The 21153-nt window shown below is 40.8% G+C and overlaps 1 protein-coding gene across 1 annotated transcript in view; it reads right to left on the bottom strand.

Moving 5' to 3' along the window:
- TAMM41 (TAM41 mitochondrial translocator assembly and maintenance homolog) overlaps positions 1–19851 on the bottom strand; it is a 32390-nt gene extending 12539 nt beyond the window's left edge. The window contains exons 1-7 of the mRNA XM_081316330.1: positions 19681–19851; positions 18668–18847; positions 17724–17816; positions 10004–10154; positions 7223–7368; positions 4413–4578; positions 445–507 (exon numbers count right to left, since the gene is read on the bottom strand). Of these exons, the coding sequence (XP_081172456.1) occupies positions 445–507; positions 4413–4578; positions 7223–7368; positions 10004–10154; positions 17724–17816; positions 18668–18847; positions 19681–19809 (928 nt within the window). The 5' untranslated portion in view covers positions 19810–19851. The remainder of the gene's footprint in view (positions 1–444; positions 508–4412; positions 4579–7222; positions 7369–10003; positions 10155–17723; positions 17817–18667; positions 18848–19680) is intronic.
- Between the last annotated feature and the right edge of the window lie 1302 nt (positions 19852–21153).

The raw sequence follows: 21153 nt of genomic DNA on the forward strand, positions 1-21153 counted from the left end.
GGAGAAAATAGGAGAAGCCGAACAGGCGACGTGCGACGGGTGTTGGGACATGGTAGGCCTGGCTGCAGGGGCCCTTCAGCAAGGTAAGCGGTTGTGGGGTGTGTGCGGTAGCTTCCCCTGCCTCCCCCCCTTCCCCCCTGCTTCGTGTCCAGCAACCAACGGTGTGAAGGAATGGGCAGGTGGCTTAAGTAGGGATTTTGGGGATAGGGTTTATATTAGGCCCAACCCCCAAAATCAATTTTCGGGGTAGGTCTTATTTTTGGGAAAACATGGTAGTCCGGTTTGGAAGATGCAGAAAGCAACAGTATTAGCATTTTAAACAATCTGAATCATTGGTCTCTATTGATAATTTTTTATTCATTTTCAGCCTTTTCTTTTGCAAAAACACTTTTGTATGTTTGAATACAAGATTTATCTGGAAAAACACTGCACACAAGTTCTTACCAGCTGTTAGGGTGGTTTTAGCACTCTGAATTAGGCTGGACAATCCCACAATTCTTGAAATACCTGGGTGGGGGGAGAAGGAATAGGAGGAGGAGGCATGGAGAGAAGGAGAAAATAAACAGAGTCAGATGTTATTCTTGGGATTATTTTTTTAAAAGGGGTTAAACATTAAATATTCTAGAAACACATTAAACCACATTTGGCAGAACAACCAGGTGAGTATCCCACCAAACACTGTATATTTTTATTTTGTTGGGGAGATTCACAGGTTTACTCCAATATTTTTAAATATATTATGCATTATAATAAATGAACATTCAAATACTGTTCTGTGTAAGGAAGTGATCTTCACAAATAAAATTCAAGTTTTCCCCTGCAGCCAGTCACGGCTGTTTTCTATTTCTGATGAAGTTATTAACCATATCTTGTTATTAATTCGACGTATTACGAGGCAGGTTCTTCCCTAAGAGATCCTAGAGTAGTATATGGTTAAAAAAATACTATATAGCAGCAAAGAAATAGAGAAAACTCTCTTTGGTCATTCAGTGGCCTTTGTTATTGTTGTAGCCCTATGTCTGATAGTCCTGGTCAAGTTGCCTCATAAGAACAGCAACATGCCTCACTTTCCTTAATAGGAACTCATCGCATTTTACCAGCTAAAATTGCTCTCACCTGGAGGGTCTTGTGGTAGCCCGTTCGGATGGCTCATGCTCAGAAAAAAAGAGAGAGAGCCAAAAGTGGCAGTGAAAACCACTAAATCCGAACGGCCAAGCTCCTGCCGGTACAGGATTAGGGAAGAACTAACAACCTGCAGGCCTGGGCCTGTTTCCTTTGACTCCAAACAAGATTCGCTCATCTAACCACCCAAGCCCACAACAGCACCTGCATAGATAGCATAATAAAATGCAGAAAACATGAAAGGACAAAGATGCAGGGAAGAATCTTGTGGGAAAAGTGGTCTACTCAGGAGTTACTATTATTGCTAAGGAGCTCTGCAGTCTAAGTAAGAGTCATACACCCCAGCTGGGCTTGAAATAGTCTAAAAAGCTATCCACCGAGACAGTGAACGGCTGTTGGTGGTCTTGAACCTTCCTTGAATGCTGATTCAAATCACACATCTGGACCACTGAAGCTTGGTTTGACTAGCTTCTCTATTTTGACTATAGTGTGCTTAATCCCTCTGGTTGGAATCTATTTACTGTTCTATTTTAGAATTCCAAACTACATCACCTCCCAACTCCAACATAATGGCAATCTAATAAATGACAGTGGCCTTTACACAAAAGTTACCCAGAAAGGCAGAAAAAAACAGGCTGGCAATGCAGTGATTTCTGTACTAAGTCCTTTTTATAAATTCATTTAAGAATCCTGAAACTGAACCAAAGAAGCTCTTTCCAAAAGACCACTGGACTTTCTTGGGTTTTTTTTTCTTCGAATACATTTTGCTTCTTATCCAAGAAGCTTCTTCAGTTCTGAACTGAAGCAAAATTTTTCAAAGAAAAAAAACTAAGGAAGTCCAGTTGCCTTTTGGAAAAAGCACTTTGGGGACAACCGTGTCCTGGATGATTGAGAATCTTCAGACACCTGAAACTGAATCTTTTCCCCCAAAGGAGACATGTGTGACTGGATGAATGCTGTGATAGTCATCAGGATCAAGCAAATATTTCTTAAGGTATGTCTCAGTCAGAGAAACTGGGGGCCATTGCTGTCAAACTGGCAGCAATTACTTGCAGGACCCACCCAGAAATCCCCTTCAGCTGAAACTAATTATAGTTTAATTAGTTAATCTAATTAGTCAAGAGAGTAAGAGGCAGACAGATAGCTGATTAAAATTTTCCAAGCAAATTGTCCACCTCTTTGCCCTATATTAATATTTAATATAACCAGACTAGATGGTTTGCTGGTGACCTTCCCAGGGTAACTTTCCTGACAACTATGGCTGTGTTGTATAATATCCTGCTTTGCAAACCCCACAGTGATAGTACTTAAGATAGTGAGAAAATAAGGCTGAGAGCTGGAATTCTAAGTCCGTCACTGGGCATAACTAAATCCCAAGGTCAGCCCACAAATTCAACCCTGAGGACCTATAGGTTATTGACTAAGACCCAAGGAACAGTGAATGGGATATATCCAGTGATAGTTCTGCATATTATAAGTGACGTTTGAGCCAAATCCCCTGAAATAGGGATTATTTTTTACAATCAAAGAGTTACCAAACTCAGGGTTTCTAAAAAACCAACATGTTGCCAAAAATAAGAATGCATGTACTTTCATGCAGAGTGGTGTGGTATTGTCAGGGGGAAAACTTGTTAAAGAGAAACAAGAGACAACACACAACATTCTCACTTTAGGATCCAGAGGTTTATTTAAATTTGACACACAAATTCAATACTTACATTTCAACAACCTATTGCAATAAGGACCACGTGGACTAGTGGTCATTAAGTATGACAGCTGAGCCAAGAGGCAACACCCAAATCTTTGAAGCAGGTTTTATACCTTAGCATTGTGCCCACCTCTAGTATTCTGGTGCCATCCAGTAGCCATCCCACTTCCATCCTAGTTCCCTTTTCTTGTTAAACACATCATCATATTTCTCGGATTTCTCCTTTGGGTCACCTCCCTCTACTTGGAACCCATAGGGATAATTACCGTATTTTTCGAGCCATAAGACGCACTTTTTTCCCAAAAGTGGGGGGGGGAAACGAGGGTGCATCTTATGGTCCGAAGGTGATCTGTATAGCCAGCCCCAACCTCCGCAAGTGGAAAGCAAGGGAGATTGCCAGGAGCACGAATCGGCATGTGCTGAGAAACGCCGATCTCACGCTCCTGCACTCTCCCTCGCTTGGTTTCAGCTTCCCTTGCTACAAGAGAAAGCAGGCTGAAACGGAGTGAGGGAGATTGCCAGGAATGCAAATCGGCTGATCTTGCGCTGCTGCAATCTGCCTCGTTTCAGCCTGCTTTCTTTTGTAGCAAGGAAAGCTGAAACCGAGCGAGGGAGTTTGCAGGAGCGCGAGATCGGCCAATTCGCATTTCTGGCAATCTCCCTCACTCCGTTTCAGCTTGCTTTCTGCAAGAGAAAGCCGGGCTGCAGGGCCGCCTCCGCGGGTACTGCTCTAATGCAGAGAGGGAAGGACAAAGAGGGAAGGAAGGAAGGAAGGAAGGAAGGAAGGAAGGAAGGAAGGAAGGAAGGAAGGAAGGAAGGGACAATGGGAGAGGGAGGGAGAGAAAGAGAGGGAGAGAGAGAAAGAGAGGGAGAGAGAGAAAAGGAGAAAGAATTTTTTTTCTTGTTTTCCTGCTCTAAAAACTGGGTGAGTCTTATGGTCCGGTGCATCTTATGGTCCGAAAAATACGGTAATTTTTCCTTTTACAGTATATAGACTTATCAGAACATTAACATGGTAGGTAATCATATTGTGCATTTAATAGAGTGAGATCATTCAAGTATGTTCATAACTTCCGCCCCCGGGCACAAAGCTGGAAGTTCGAAGTACTTTATGGACACAACTAGCTCCCAGGTTCAGCCCACAAGTTTTGCTTGAGGAGCTATAGTTTATTCAGGTGGCCATTGGCCAAGGCCCAATGAATGATGCAACTACTGAATGGGACACACCCAGTGATAGTTCTGCATGATCTATGCAAGTGGTTTGTGAGCCAAACAACCCGAAAGAAGGAATGTGGAAGTAGAAATTGTAGGAAAAATATATGGAGATAAGCTTGTTAGGCATGACTAAGCTTTGGCATAAGAGCACAGCATTTTGAATTAGTCATTATAGATTCTAAAATGGTCTGACACAAAAAGTATCAATTACATCATCAGCTTTGATACCACTGCCCATTTCCAGCCACATAGGATTTTTTTTAAAAAAAAATACACACCAAAGTTTAAATACTATGAATTTTGAAGCTACTATATACAAGACTGATTCTAAAACATTCACTTCTGCAAACGAATTATTAAAACCTACCTTGGTGTACCACAAATCTACAGTCAGGGTCATGGGCGACTTGTAATAAAATTTCTTCCACATCTCTGTTCTTCCCTGGAGGATCCCTGAGAGAAGTTATTTTTTGCTGCAGGGTGCTTGGTAAAGCCATAAGTTGTGCAAACTGACCTTCTGGACTTTTATCTATCTAAAGATAAAAAAGGAGCAGACACAGCTTGTTTTCCTTTAACAACAACATTGAAAATTAGCAGCCCCAGCTGAAACCAAGTTGCCAGCTCACACAGGTTGCGTGCATGGAGCACTGAATTTCCTTCATGATCCATTCATTGCATAAAAGGGCACAGAAACTGGTTAATACCAATGTACTATGAGTATAAGTACATCCAGCCCAGTAGAGCTGATTGATTTGACTCAAAATTGTATCTGCATTTTGAGCTAGGTCTTCATTGCCATCTGAAATTTGATGTTTTAAATATGACACTCCAATGACTGGACCTGGGTAGTCTGCATTCAGAAATTTACTTATTTAAAGAACTTACATGGCTACCTATCTCACTAAATGAACTTAGGCTGCAACTGGTAAAAACATAAAAACACTTTCCTACTTTTCCCACCAAGGCATCAGAATCACCCATTTTTTTCCTAAGACATTTAAATTTTAACAAAAGATAAAATACAAAGAAAAAGCAGGTAAGGGAAGAAACAAAATTGGGGTTGCAGAAAAAGAGAAGAAAAATAAAGAAAAGAGTAACTTCTGACTTCCTTCAGTACAGATACACGCATCAAATGCACAAAATGATCTTAACGTTAACCATAACACATAGTACTTCTATAATCACAAACAGTTCTATCAAATCCTACAGTTAAAATTCCATCTTTCCTTTTCAAGCAAAAAGTCCCAAAGTGGTTTCCAAGTAGATATAAACCTCGGCAAAGTCTTTTCTTTAATGAAAGCAGTCAGTTTTGCCATCTCTGACAAATCCATTAACTTCACAATTCTGGGAATGTGTAACTCTTTCCATTTCCGTACATATGAAAGTCTCACTGCTCCGGTAGAATCACCTATATTACTGATTCCCTGGTTCAACCCCATTCTAGTGCTATGCTTGGAGAAATAGCCAAGTCTTCCTGTCCTTCCAAAAGGCTAAAATGATTAGGAGACTTGAATTTCAGATGAAAGACTATTCCAAAGGGTTAGGTGGCTATGGAGAAAGGATAAGTCCAAGATAGTACCAGATGACAACTTTTGAGGAAAGGGACATGGAATGAGCTCAGTCTATTTGGTTTCTCCCCTTCCAGACTCTTCTAGCCTTCAGCCAGTGAGCAACACCTGAATAGCATCACTTGCCTGGCAAGAAGTTGAAATATGTAACAATATTGTCACCATACTGAGGATACTGGACCTAATGGCACCAAATGACTCCATCCATTGGTTTCATGTAGATCAGGGGTGTCAAACTCAATTTCATTGTGGGCCGCATCCGCATTGCGGTTGCCCTCAGGGGGCCGGGTGGGTATGGCCAGGGTGGGTGTGGCCTACTGGGTGGGTGTGGCCAGCTCTACATCGTTTGCATCAAGGGTGCCTATGGGGGCCTGGGTAGGAGTGGGACAGATCTGAGGGTCTCTGGCAGAAGGAGGGTCTCTGGGCCAGGGCCAAGGCAGTGGGGGCCGTTCCCTCACCGTTTCCAGGATGGCTTCGCGGGCCACATGAAACCATTTTGCGGGCCGGATCCGGCCCCCGGGCCTTGTGTTTGACATGTCTGATGTAGATGTTACCTTGGAGAGGAGACAGACTGGACCCTTAGGCACCCCACATAAAAGCCTGGGGCTGGATCTGTCTTTGCCACCAACATTTCCTGGCAATAGCCATGGAAGAAGGAGAACCACTTCAAAACAGAGCCCCCCCCCACTTCTAATCACCTCAGATGGTCCAGAAACATACCATGGTTGATGGTATTGAAAGATGCTGAAAGAAGGGCCAGGATGGGTGCATCACCCCAATCCTTTCAGAGGTCATCCACCTACATGGTTATCTACAAACCTATAGCCTCTGGGTAAGCAGAGAAAAAGATACATGATATGGCAGGACAAATGAAGAGGCTGTAAACAAAGGAAAATCTTAACTCTTAAGCAGGTAGCCTTGCTCAATTTATAAACAGATCTTCAAAGACTGGTTTAAACATTTATAATTCAGACAGAGCTTTTTCCAAATTTTGAGCAAATAATTATATCCTACTTTCTATAATCTGCAACAGAACTATCAGGTTAAAATATTTGCTAAATATCATGCAGTTGTCATTTACAGCAAAAATGCCACAAATTTCCAACAATTGGTCCAATAATCTGAGCAAACCCAATAAATTCATGAAACAGGATTTATCTGATAAGTTAAATTTTGCTATATGAAACTTGGTTTATTTAGTCTTTGGTTAATTTGTTATAGATCTTTACCAAATACATTATCCTCACTGCTTATCTGGATTAATCATTTTTCCTAAAAAAACTACTGTAAATTAAACCGGGATTCATGCACCCAAGAAAGCAGAATGTAACACAGTGGTATTTTTTAAACACATTTCTGTGTGTGTGTCCAGAGTCAGGCTTGACTCCTATCAACTATCTCAGACAACTGCACACAGGTTTTTTTGAAGCGTTTTACTAGTTTTCTTCCTAGGACTGAGGCAGAATGATTGCCCCAAGGTTACCTGCTAGAAGTCTGGTCTTCCTTTTCTACTTTAGTGCCATGCTATGGGTGGCTTGTTATTTAACATATCACACAACTATTCAAAATAGTTTACATTTTTTTAAAAAAGCAACAGGGACCTGCTTACCTCTAACTTGCCCAGCTGATGCTTGTATATCACTTGAGGGTTATCTTGCAAAATGTGCCTATAGAGCTTCTGAAAATGTATCACGTTTGGTTTCACTATGTTCATAACCTTTGATTTATCTTCTCCAATGAGCATTCTGAAATCGCCTAAAGCAAAGTCAGATTATCAATATTTATATAGAAAAGCTATTTATAGAAATGTAGTTTGCCTTACAATTAGCAAGATTTCTAATGCTAGCTGCAAACTGAGATTTACAGTCTTATGCTTAGTAATTATTACACCATGCTGGCTCAAGAATTCTGGGAGGTGAAGTCCACAAGTCATAAAGGGGCCATAGTTCTCCACCCCTGCACTAAAGGAACAGTGAAACCTATGCTGTAAAGGGGGCACACTACACTAATGATACATAGCCAAGAGAATATAGCAAATTCATGTCCTTGAGCTAGAAGATCCTACTTAAAATCACTAAGCTGTGAATGTCACACTGTGGCTTTGGAACACGTATTAGCACAGTTTATCTCCCAGATGTATTGTTTTTTTTAAAAAAAAAGTCCACCAAACACAGTAAGAACTACTTTTATGAAAAATGCAGTTTAGGAAACTGCAGGCAGAATATTAACTGCATTAGAATTCCTCAAGAGAGCCTTGCTAATTGGAAAAGTCATAGTGAGATGGCCTATGTCAGAGGTGTCAAACTGCCGGCCCGCGGGCTGGTTGCATCATATGGAGGCCGCACTCACCCCAGCTCTGTCAATGAAAAAAAGTCACAATACATCATGACACCCATGGCCTATGTGATAAAGAGAAAGACCACATTCCGATAACAACTAGCAGCCTCTTCTCCAGACACATTAAATTTTAACTGCCATCCTCCCCACACAGGTCAAGTATGTGGGCTGAGGATGTTGGGGGCTGTGGTCCAACACACATGGAAGTTTTGGGGTTGGGGCAAACATCTTATCAGAACACCAGTGCCATTTTCCCCTTAAACACATTTAAAGACATTGCAGTTTGAACATTTGTTTCAGCCAGCGGGATATGCCTTGAGCTCTCCTGAAACAAAGTCATCTGCCTGATCTGATAGGATGAAGTTCTAAAGAAGGTTTGAAGGTCTCCACCACCACCGCATCCCAACATAATATACTCACTAGTTTTGAGCGTAAGAGTTTTCTTTGCGATTCCTGGGCTACTGAATTAAGAAGCTTCCATTGTAAAATACTCCCTTTAACATTTAAATGTATTACTTTGAACAAACACATTCAACTGCTTTACGTTGAAAATCAGATATGAATGTATTCAAGAAATAAAGTAATATTGGGGCTTTCTAGCTGATAGGATGCAGGCAACAAGAGACCCTCACTTGTAGAAAATAAAAGCACGCTAAGCGCAAAAGTGGGTTATGGCTGTGCACACTGGCAATATGCCCAAATTGTCCTTATTACTATGATGTGTGTGACAAATATCACATTACAGCCAATGAAACCATGCAGGGAAGCTGAGATGTAGCCTAGGCTACAATGAATGACAGAAAACATTTGGACTTTGGTGGTTGTGTATGAAGGCAGGAACCCATATGCTGGCAATAATCTTGTGTTCAGTTCTGATAGGGATAATGAAAGAACCAATGATGAGTTTGAGGAAAAGCGTGCAACTTTCTGAATAAATGTGATGGAGAAAAATTAGTCTGTTAGGTCGTATAAATGCATAAGTGAGAGAACATTTGATGGTCCAAGAATAAGAACAGTGATGATAAACATCTTTTTTAAATAGATGATTGATGTATACATCCATTTGTAAATAGACATATGTTAAAGCAAAGAATCTAAAAGTACAAACAACCTGATAATTTATAAAAATATAAACTGACAGAAGGAGTAAAGGCTACAAGGGCATTTTGAACGTGGGATACGATCTTATTTGGTAGCAGATCTTGGGGGGGGGGGGAAATAGTCAAGAAGAGGAAAATGGAAGAATCAAGCATCATAGGGTTGGAAGGGATCTTGAAGGTCATGTATCTAACCCCCTGACCAGTGCAAGAATCTTCATAGCTTCCCGGACAAAGACTGTTTAATCTTTTCTTGAGAAACTACAAATTTAGGAGGCAGGCCGCCATTCCACTACTTAAAAGCTCTCACATCAGGAAAGTCTGAATTTCTCTCAATTTAGCCTCTATTCTTTGGTTCTTGTAAAAGTAGAAGACTTGCAAGAAGGAAAAAGATGAGTCCTGCATTTTCAGAGTGGAATGAATGGAAACTGGACAGCGTAAAAAAAAATGTGGAAACTGCTTGGAACAGAGTACGTTACAGAATATTACGGAAGAATTATGTTACAGAATGTTACGGAAGTGTGAGGAGTTATATTAATGGGAAATATGGAAAAGGATGATGAAGCAAAGACACCTATGAATGAAGAAAAATATGCACATTAGCGAATACTGAAAAAAGGATGAGAGAAAGTTATAGTAATACGTTAACGCATAGAAAGGGGGGAAAATTGTAGAGAATGTAGGCAAACAGAGAAGGGCTACAAAAAAAAGTCAGAGCAAATGCAAAGAAAAGTGCCAAAGGAGTATCCAGCCGAGTGAATTGAACTAAAAGTAACCGAGGCTGTACATATGAAAGATCCAGAGCACTTCTTCCTAATAGTTTGCCAAATATGCTGAGCCATCTATCATGCTAGGAAACCATAAGTAAAGCTGGTGCACATCTTTCATTATGATTTACTATCTTATTTTTTTTTTAAAAAAAACCAATTATTGAACAATTTAAAAGCCATACTCACCACAGTACGACAATCCAGCAATCTTCATATACAGATCTTCTTCAGAGAAACTTTCCGGCAACATAAGAAAGGCTGCCATGACAGCACTCTTCAAATTACTGGTCAGGGCCTCTTGCAACTTAACATTCTCATTCTGAGCCAGAATTTTCACCTGTCATTAGTTGGAAAGTTTGGTTATAAGAGGGAAAATGATCCGCAAGCCATTCATTAGAACAATCCTCTAAAGCAGGCTTGTCAAACTGCTGGCCCGCAGGCCGGATGCGTCACGCCAAAACTGCGCCCACCCCATTGCCGGCAATGGGGAAAAAGTTGTGATATGTTGTGTGACATCACGTCATGAGTTTGACTTGCCTGCTCTAAAGGTTGTTTAAGGCAGAGGTCCCTAACCTTTTGGGCACCAGGGACCGGTTCCGTGGAGAGAGGTTTTTCCACTGACCGGAGGGTGCGTGGTTTTGTGTGCTGCCTGCATCTCATGGATGGGGCTTTGCTTGTTTGTACAGACTGGTTGCTGGCATGCCGCGGCCCGGTACCGGTCCACGGACGGGGGTTGGGGACCCCTGGTTTATGGGATATCTTCAGAAATTGAAGCAAATAAGTAAACAAAAAAATAGGCCCTCATCCTGAAAGCAAAATGCTTTCCTTAGTTTAATTAAAAGGTGGGAACAGAAGATCTATGAAACACAGCCACAACAATGGCCTTTGAAACCAAGTAAATGTCAAGACTTTATGAAATGATATAGAAAAATTTACAGCAGCATAAGAACAGTTTGTTTTTCAAAGCTATTTTTTTCAATCATAGAACTTTGTCATTTCTGTTTTAACACACATCTTCTGAGGCAGTTTCAAGCAGAAAAAAAAGTACAATCTTGTTATGTGTGTTCATGGAAGATGACTTCTCTTACTAGGTAGATCTGACCAATATGTTGCAAGAACAAGTATTGCCTCTAACATGATCACCATTTGCTCAAAAGAAAAAAGAAATCTACAAGATAGTTTTAGAGTGAAAGAGACAGCTGGAGCTTGACTGAATAAAACAGTATTTTATGACAGAGTTCAGTTTTGCAAACATGCAGAAAGCACACAGACAAACATCACTAATTCCATGACAGAGGCATGATTGTATCCAGAACCTCACAAGATTCACACATACACACACACACACACACACACACACCCTTCTCTCTTTCTCTCTCTAAATGCAGCCCTGGAGACTCAAAATGAACTTGTGGGGCATCCAATATCATTATTTTTCCATTATCTCTCCCTGCATCTGAAGTGTGGTTTTTGTTAGTTACATAAAATTTGAACCATCTGAGTTGTTAAAGGTAAACTGGTTCTGGAAGAGGCTCCAGGAACACATGTTTTCAATTTGCTCTTCAGCCTGTTTTTGAAAGCCTAATTTTACAAACAACCATTCCCCCTCCTCCTTTTGGAATCAGGGGAATCAGTACCATCGTGTGTGGAACTGCAAGAGGCTGGGAGAACAGCCTTAGACTAGAGTGGTACCCAGCTGCTTTGCCAACTGTCTCCAACGACCAAATTACACAGCCCGTTGAATAATCAAGTGACCAAACCATAAATTAACTGTTATTGAGAACAACTGTGATACTCGCTAGGAAAGCAAATTCATTGGACTGCATTAAGGGGGGGGGATAAAGAAAGGTAGCACTCTGACCTTGAACTTGCTTTGCACTTCAGTTGTGTGTGTGTGTGTGTGTATTATATATATAATACCTAGCAAGGTATTCTAAATACTTAACACTGTGTGTGTGTGTGTGTGTGTGTGTGTGTGTGTGTGTGAAAAAACTTGAAAGATTTGTTTCTTATTTTGATTTGGTTTGTATGTTTAGGTGTGGCCAGTGTTCTCCTAACTAAAAATGAAACAAAATAAATAAACAATCACACCTTTGGAATGAGACCTGGGAGGGGGAAAAAATCCAACATGAGTACTTTTAAATGACTTTTCAACCTGCAAAATGAAGGTTAAAGAGAGGCAATGGAGCTGAGTCATTAAAACCTTTTGTTCTGAAATAGTCAAATCTACATTTATTCTCAAAATTACTCCAAAATATAAATTACTCCAAAATATAGCCTCCATTTCCTAAAACACAGGTGTTAAAGCTATGGTGGTTATAACTTCTTATAAAGCCTATAAGGTTTTTTTTTCATGTGTATACTACCCATTTGGTCTTTAATGTTTCTTCCAGCCCCAGAATCATGCACCACTAAATTCCCTTTCTGAAAGTTTAAAACAAAATACTGCTAGACAGAAAGAGGGTGGGGCAGAACACGTATGCAAATATAATATTTGCAATTTCTAAAATAAGGTACTATAGCTTTATTTCTAGGGTTACAAAGGAGAGTGCAAAAAAAACCCAACAGATTACCTATGGCAACCTATAGGAATTGCCACTAATATCTCATGTAAAGAAAGAAAAAACATACACAAAGTTCCATATTAATTTCTGACAATAACTAAAAGTATCACTGAGAAAGATCTGGAACCTCTATGAATTACAGAGCTCTGGTTAGCATTTAAAGCTAAAGGTGGGAGTTGAAGTTCACAAATGTTACAGTTGCCAATTTTGGAGTCCCCTGTTTTAAACCAATAGTATTCATTTTAAACTAATTTTGCTATGTTTTCAATAGTATTGAAAATGTCCTCATCTAATAGTCATTCATATTAAAACTGCTACAAGAACAAAGAGGAAAGTGGAAGCCTAAGGTGGTATTTGAAGAGAAGAATACAAAGGCAATACCGTATTTTCCGGCGTATAAGACGACTGGGTGTATAAGACCCCCCCAACTTTTGAGATGATTTTCAAGATTTTTCATCTTATACGCCGGAAAATCAGCAAGCCTGGGAAGGCACGCCCTCCCCTCTCACTGTGGAGGAAGCAGGGCAGGCTGGCGTCTGGCGGGAGCCGGCAGGGCAGTCCTGCGCACACGCACGCTCCCCAGCTGTTAAGGAGCACTCCTTAGCAGCCGGGGAGTGCGCGCGTGTGCAGGACTGCCCTGCCGGCTCCCGCCCGACGCTCTTCCCTCTTGAGGCAGCATCCCCGAGGACTCCTTAGAAGCCGGGAAGCGATGCTGCCTCAAGAGGGAAGAGCGTCGGGCGGGAGCCGGCAGGGCAGTCCTGCACAGGCGCGCACTCCCCGGCTGCTAAGGAGCGCTCCTTAGCAGCCGGGGAGTGCGCGCGTGTGCAGGACTGCCCTGCCGGCTCCCGCCCGATGCTCTTCCCTCTTGAGGCAGCATCCCCGAGGACTCCTTAGGAGCCGGGGAGCGATGCTGCCTCAAGAGGGAAGAGCGTCGGGCGGGAGCCGGCAGGGCAGTCCTGCACACGCGTGCACTCCCCGGCTGCTAAGGAGTGCTCCTTAACAGCCGGGGAGCGCGAGCGTGCGCAGGACTGCCCTGCCGGCTCCCGCCAGACGCCAGCCTGCCCTGCTTCCTCCACAGTGAGAGGAGAGGGCGTGCCTTCCCGGGCTCGCTGATTTTCCGGCATATAAGACGACTGGGAGTATAAGACGACCCCCCCAACTTTTGAGATGATTTTCATGGGTTAAAAAGTCGTCTTATACGCCGGAAAATACGGTAACTCAATGTGCTTTAACTAATCAGGTCACAAACTGATCACAACCTACAATTCACATACACAAACTAGAACAAAATCTGAGCCTTTCAGTTATACAGGCACATTCTTTGGCTGTGTACAGATAATCCTTACATAATGACCACAACTTAGACCGGCAGTTCTGTCGATAAGTACCACGGTCACTAAACAAAATCAAGAGATTGTGCAGGACATGACATCATTTCCGCTTCCAATGTTAAGACATCAAGATTGGAATTTATGATTTTATTTCTGGCTTCTCTGTTGACTCTGCTTGTATGGCTGTGAAACATGCAAATGGTAATCCTGTAGGATGCTGTGATGGTTGTAAACACCTACCAGTTGCGAATGGAAATCACATAACTACAAGACACTGCGACAGCCATAAGTATGAGGGTTTCTTTTTCAAGTATTGTAACTTTGAATGGTCACTGAACAAGATGGTCAGTAAAGTGAGGACTACAGGTATTCCTCAACTAATGACCACAATGAATCATGCAGTTGGAGGCTGGCTGGAAAGGTTACAAATGGTGATCATATGATCCTGGCATAAATATATGCCAGTTGCCAACACCCAAAGTTTGATCACGTGACTATGGGGAATGCTGCAATGGTCATAAATGTGAAAAATGGTCATAAATCACTCTTCATTGCTCTTGTAAGTTCAAGTCATTAAACAAATGGTTTTAAGTTGAAAACTACCTTTACCTATGTGGTTGAAATAGTAAAAGCTACTCAAACCACTTGTGCAGAAAACCACAGGAGTGGAAAGAATGGGGAGAACGTACTGACTGAGAAACAGGAGACCATGAAGGCTGGTCAAACTACCATAAACTATGGTTTAATCCTATAACTGTCTGAAAAAATTCTTGCTGGGGCACCCTTGACAGAGACTGTCAAAGTGAGACGGTTGACAGAGACAGATTGTGGGAGAAACTGGAAGAATCCATTGGCAGCTATTTTTTTATATTTATCAATTGCATAAAAGTAACTACAGTGTTAGTATGTAATCACAGGGTATTTATCTACAACCAGTTTACAAGCAATTCTCAAAGCTATTTGACAATGATTGGTCAGTTATTTTAAATTTTATATAAACCCACTGGTCCAAACTCTTTCTAAACCTAATTTCCTCCAAGGTTGCTATATTGACTCAACTCTGAATTAATTTATCTGGATGACATTGGTTGTTTTTTTTTATAGTCTATAGCAGGCATGTCAAACTTGCCACATCATGAAATGTCACGTGATGTATTGTGACTTTTCCCCCATTGCCGGCAATGGGGTGGGCGCGGTTTCAGTATGATGCATCTGGCCTGCAGGCTGGCAGTTTGACATGCCTGGTCTATAGCAATGAACTGAAGAGATTTCACTACTAATCACTAAGAAAAAAAACTTACCATAAATTACTAAAAGACAAATATTTGTTTGTCTTCAAAACCCAAGTGAGATCAGTAAGTCATATAACAGCAGATCAGCGACCATATTATTCAGTGGGTAAAGAGACTAGGAAGAATGGCCACAGAAGCATAATGGCAATTATTCATTTGTTGTATTTATAGTAAATGGTGCTGCATTTATTCCATTTGTGATTAAGACTTTCAAGGTTACTTACGCGGTTAAAAAATCCTTTAAAACATAACCCAAATTCCAGAGGGACATGCTTAGTGTGCTGCAATATGTACTTTGTGTAGTAAGAAGAATAAATTAACTAGAAGTCCAACTTGGTGTCACATCATAAACTTTTGGTACAAACTGAAATTTTACTCTAAGAATTAGTCCACGTAGATATACGTTTATAACTTTTGCTCCAGATAAATTATAACAGCAAAGACAAGGTCAGGAGCTTACTGTGGAATAAATCACAATCTCATATGCAAGTTCGAAGTTAAGCTATTGCAGAAGATGAAAGCCAACCATTTCTACAAGATGATCTTCAGCATATACCCACTATTGTCAGGGTTTATATCAAGAATTGCTTTAAAATCCAGAACTTCACTGACAGGGTAACAATGAATCATGGAATGAAATGTAAAAAGCTGTTAAGGATGAATCTAAAGAGAGACTGCCAAAAATCAAAACACAGGTTGGAGCTTCCTGGAGAAGATCTATCTATGTGATTGCTAAGAATCAGTGTCAGATATGCATAAAGGAATTGTCTTTATATAGCATATAAATCTGTGTCTGCTGTTAATCAGAAAGAAATGCTTTAAAAAGCCCTACCAATAGAAAGGCTTTAACATTCAAGTGATGAAAAAATTGACAAAACCTCAAATAAAACCCACATAGCATTTGCATTATTTTTTTAAAATGAAACAAGAAAATCCTGAATATCCATGTGGCAACTATTACATATAGTACGTCTCAGTTTCAAATAGTTAAAAAAGTAGTTCCATATAAAACTTTAGAAAGTACCATTGGTTTCCTTGCAAATGCTAGAGACCTACTTTTATGCAATCTCTGAGTGAACAAGTACCTATTCAAACAGTTGGCAAATATTAACAGAAAAGATAAATAAACACACATGAAAACATATTTTGCCTAATACAGTGCAACTTTCTCATGAATCAAACCATCTCATACACTGCAATATGGTTGTATGGAACCACCAATCACTAATCACCTTGCATGTTAAAAGTTAATATATTTGGCAAAGAAATTTTTTCAAGAGAGTAATTAGCAAAAATAACTGAATGCATATGAATCAAAATCCTGTAAGAACTTAACAGAAAAAGTGACTTATATCTGATTAGCTTAATCTAGTTCCCACATGAAAAAATGAACATCCATTTTTTTTAAGAATGTCACAATGGCACAATTAGGAGTAAAAATTTTACACTGTAGAGCAGAGGTGTCAAACTCGATTGCATCACGTGATATATCATGAAATTTTTTGCCTTTGTGGAGCTGGGCTGGGTGTGGCCTGTGCATGATACCCCTGCTGTAGAGCCTCTTCTAAGCGTAATATGTAATTTCAGCTTTACTCTCTCTTCACAAATATTAAGGGACATATTCCAAAGCTTTAAAAACCTTTTACAGTTTAGTGCCCCTGAAAAATTTTGTATAATAGAGTGGGAAAATGCTACACAGCGAGACAAATTGCAATATAGACACAAATCAAATGGAAATTCAGCGATGTCCAAAATTAAGATTCAACTCCAAATGGACCCCTCTCTCCATATCAATGTTACTATTAAATTATTACTAAATGTATCTTAAACCAAACTGGTTATTTTATCTTTTTTTATCTTAACTCTACTTCCATCTTGTGGTCAATCAGAATAAGTAACAAATTTGTCTCTCCCTTTATTCTGATGGGCACCTAAGTCGAATCTGTTGTATACGATCATCAACATAATATATAAGATATATACAGACTATACTTTAGTTATAGTGAGCTACAGCCACATATTCGAGCACAACCAATGCAAGTGTGAAGAGATCAAACTGTGATCTCTCCAGATTCAAAATGCATCTGTTGCTTAGCCCTCACTCCAGCACACCGAGTAGTTTGCTCAATATCGAAGAACTTAGAGAATAAAAACCCTGGGCATGAACTGAACACTCTCATTTTGAAACCGTGCCAATATGCCCTCCACATTTGGATCTGGAAACAATCCTGCATTTGCAGACTCCTTTAAGGAATGTATAATGAAGGCAGGGTTTTTACAAAGAGTTTTGGGGGCTGGGGAGCCAGAGGGCAAGAGAGACAATACAAAGTGAAATTATGTAGCCATCTTTCTTCAGAACAACAGAGGACAAGTTAATCCTCTGTTTTAAATAAAAACAAAATTATGTAAGGCCTTTAGATCAAATGTAGTAGCAACCTAAACGTCAGATACTTTAAAATGTAAGTAGTCTAGACCACGGTGTCAAACTCGCCACGTGACATGTTTTAACTTTTTTTACATTGCTGGATGTGGGATAGACATGGCCTCCATATGATGCAACCAGCCCATGGGCCGGCACTTTGACACCTCTGGCCTAGACAATACTGTTATGACTCAAAGACATCACTTATTTTCACCATATTACTGACCTTACTCTCTACAGTCCGTGCTATCTACCATAATTTTTCATTTGTTATTTTAAACAAATAAGCAGTAGTACCGGCTTTTGCAGACGTCCAGCTACATAGAGTGTCTTCCAGCGCAATAAATCCTCAATTAAAGCATCAGTACTTATGACACCATATTTTATAACCTGGAGCAGAAAAGAAAGCTAAATCAGAGAAATGTAATTTTAAGGTAGGTGTAGCTCTATCTAAAATCAAACATTGAAAAGCTAAAAATGCCAGAAGTCTTATTCTGACCTTTTTAAGAAAATCAGATTTTATCTAATTTTGCAGGTCATTTTCCTGAAAAGCAACACATAGCCCAGAGCAGGAAATTTTGCTAAGTGCGCAATTTCTTCTTATTCTCCTATATATCCTTGAACTCAGATTCTTTTCTCTTCCCTTATTCTGTAAGACTTCCTAAGAAGGTTGCTATGTTTCTGTGATGGGTTTTGAAACCCTCATTAAGCTAAAAAAGAATGTATTCATTAAAAGTTTAATTAACATAAATATTTCACTAATAAAATATCAGAACAAACAGAAAAACTCTAAAATCTGATCAATTTTAAAATACAATGAATTTGATTTTCAGTGAATTTTTATTTTTTATTATTTTAAATTCCATTTATATCCCGCCCTTCTCCGAAGACTCAGGGCGGCTTACAAGCTTAGCAGTAGCCTTCATTCTATGTATATGCCTGCTTATTAGGGCTTTCACACCCCCCCCAAGCGGCATTATTACAAAGTCAGCTTATTGCCCCCAACAATCTGGGTCCTCATTTTACCTACCTGGGAAGGATGGAAGGCTGAGTCAACCTTGAGCCTGGTGGGACTCGAACCTGCACTAATTGCAGGCAGCTGGTGTTACTTAAGGAGGCATTAGCCCACTGCTCCACCAAGGCTCTATATTACATATTACATTACAACACTGGAGAAAGAAGATAAAAATCAGACAAATTAGAAATAATTTTGCATTTTTTAAGGGGTAAAAATGACTTACCCTACCATTACAAGGCACCAGTGTATTGTAATAAATCCCTGCTCCATAGCTTTGGATGTTGCATATTGACTTGGTTCCAAAATATTTTAGGAAGGAATAATGACTCCGATTTTTTGACAGGTTCATCGAATGCCATGTTGTAGAATCATCAACTGCAAATACAAAATCCAGCATATTGTGCTGCAAAAAAAGAGAGGGTATATTGTCTTCTCTAGTTGGCAAAATTCACAATTCATCTGCTAGCATTGGGATTTTTAGCACTGATCTCTTTTTTAGCTTATCCAAGAAGTGTGTGGGACATGAAGGAGGATGTTACTTGGACAATTCTATTCTCTGGTGTGAGGCAGGAAAGACGTTTGTCATTAGGTTTTCAGATTAACAGGGCAAGTAAAATAGTTTGCAGGAGCCCTAAGCCCTACTCCTTTTCCCCTTTAGAGGAAGATTAGAAGAGGAAATTCACCTTAATGCAGTTCCCTAGGTATATATCATATATGTAACACCTTCCATAAGTCTAGAAAATCATGAATAGTTGCCATCTTCAGCTACAATGGGCTAATACTATTGTATAAAACAGGGGTCTTCAAACTTGGCCCTTTTATGACTTGTGGACTTCAACCCCCAGAATTCCTCAGCCAGGCATGCTGGCTGAGGAATTCTGGGAGTTGGAGTCCACAAGTCATAAAAGGGCCAAGTTTGAAGATCCCTGGTATATATAAAAAAAATGAGGGAACCTCTGATTAATGCAATCAGTGGACAGGTGTTCTTGTAACTAGACAAGACCTGGGAGTAGACTAAAGCAGCAATAAAGAATCATGGCATATGAAGCTCAGTGTTAGAAAACCTGTAATATACCCACCGGTGACCTGCCATCTTTCCCAATTTAAACCAACAGATCTCTTCCTCTGTCCAAGTGTATACAAAGAGCTTGGGTAACACGAATAGATATATAACGTGGGAAAATAGCTCAGTGGTGATGGATGGGCACAAGGGCTTTAGATCCCCATCCCGCTTACCTCCGTTGGGGCGGCAGAAGACCCCGCTTGTTGGAAGACCCCGGAGCCATAAGCGAAGGCTAAGCTGAGCTCTTGAGGGAAGTGAGCCAAGATCCTGCGAAACTTCACTGCCGAGCTGGGCAAAGACATTTGGGCAGAGCAATAGCAAGAAGCCGCCCCTGGAATTCGTGCTCGGCGCCTTCTTCCAAGCAGCACGTGATCAGACCGGGCGGAAGCCGCGCCTCGCCAGTAGCTCCGGAGGAAAGGTGATCGAGAGGAAGAGCCAACATGTGGCCGACGGAGGCTGCTTAAAACCACAGCGCCCTCTGGCGCAGGCAATATGGTTCTTTCGCTTTAAGGTCGCGCCCTATATTAAATATTTCGGGAGGACTCTTAGGTGGATGTAAACAGTATCAGCAGACTCTGCTATCGGTGAATTATATTCAGAAAAACGCTATTGCGCTAGTTTCAAGGTTGCCTTCGTATAATGCTTCCTGTTATTTAAACTTTTCTCTTTTTGAGCAGTTCTTTAATTCCAATCAAGCACTGTTTCCTCGATCGAACTTCATTCTCTTTTTTTGTATGACCAAATTGTCTTCACAGGCTTCTATGTACCAGTTCCTCACGTCTGTACTCTAAACGCGTTAATTCCGGACCTGCATTTTTTACTCCTATTAATTGCTTGTTTTGCCACACACGAAGCACCCCCTCGCCCCCCAATCCTACTGCATTCATCTTCCTTTTCTCCTGATAACACCCATCTCAGTTCCATGGAACAAAGAACCACATCAGTGGCGTAGCGTGGGTTGTCAGCACCCGGGTCAAGGCAAGTAATTTGCGCCCCCTAACCCGTGGATTTTAGCACTCGAGTCTCTTCCACTAGCTCAGGAATTCTGGGGGTTGAAGTCCATGAGTCATAAAAGAGCCAAGGTTGCCTACCCTTGAGTTAGGTTCAAGGCAAAAAAGGGTCTCTGGAGAAGAGGGAAAATGCTAGTTTAAAACTGAAACAAGGCAACTTTAAGGTGCCTCAGCTGTGATTTAGGATGAGACAAAGAGAGGACATGGCATTGAAAATGGTTAATGGGGCATGTTTGTTCCACTCTTAGTGGATGTCAAGATAAACCCCACGAGAGAATGACCTTACAACAGATGTGAATAGGCTTGGACTACGTTTGTAGATTGAGTGCATACATCACATGGAGCGATGATGGGCTTCATCAAGATTTATGATCCCACAATTGGCTAGTTTTCTCCATCTTGTCCTAAACCCTGGATACCAACCACGGTTTATGGCTTAGTATGTGGTGTGGGGTGACCCAACATGTTAGGCAACAAACAATGACTTCCAACTTACAATGCCTCAGCTTCCCAAGGTTATTCCAAAGCCGGAAAAGCCAACCAACCCACCCTGCAGCTTTGCCTGCTTAGGCTGAACCCCAGGAGTTCATACTTGCTGTGGCGCCTGACCTATTTTCTGCCCAGACGCTGCTTATC

Source organism: Vipera berus, assembly GCF_964194415.1.
Source record: "Vipera berus genome assembly, chromosome: 2".
NCBI lineage: Eukaryota > Metazoa > Chordata > Lepidosauria > Squamata > Viperidae > Vipera > Vipera berus.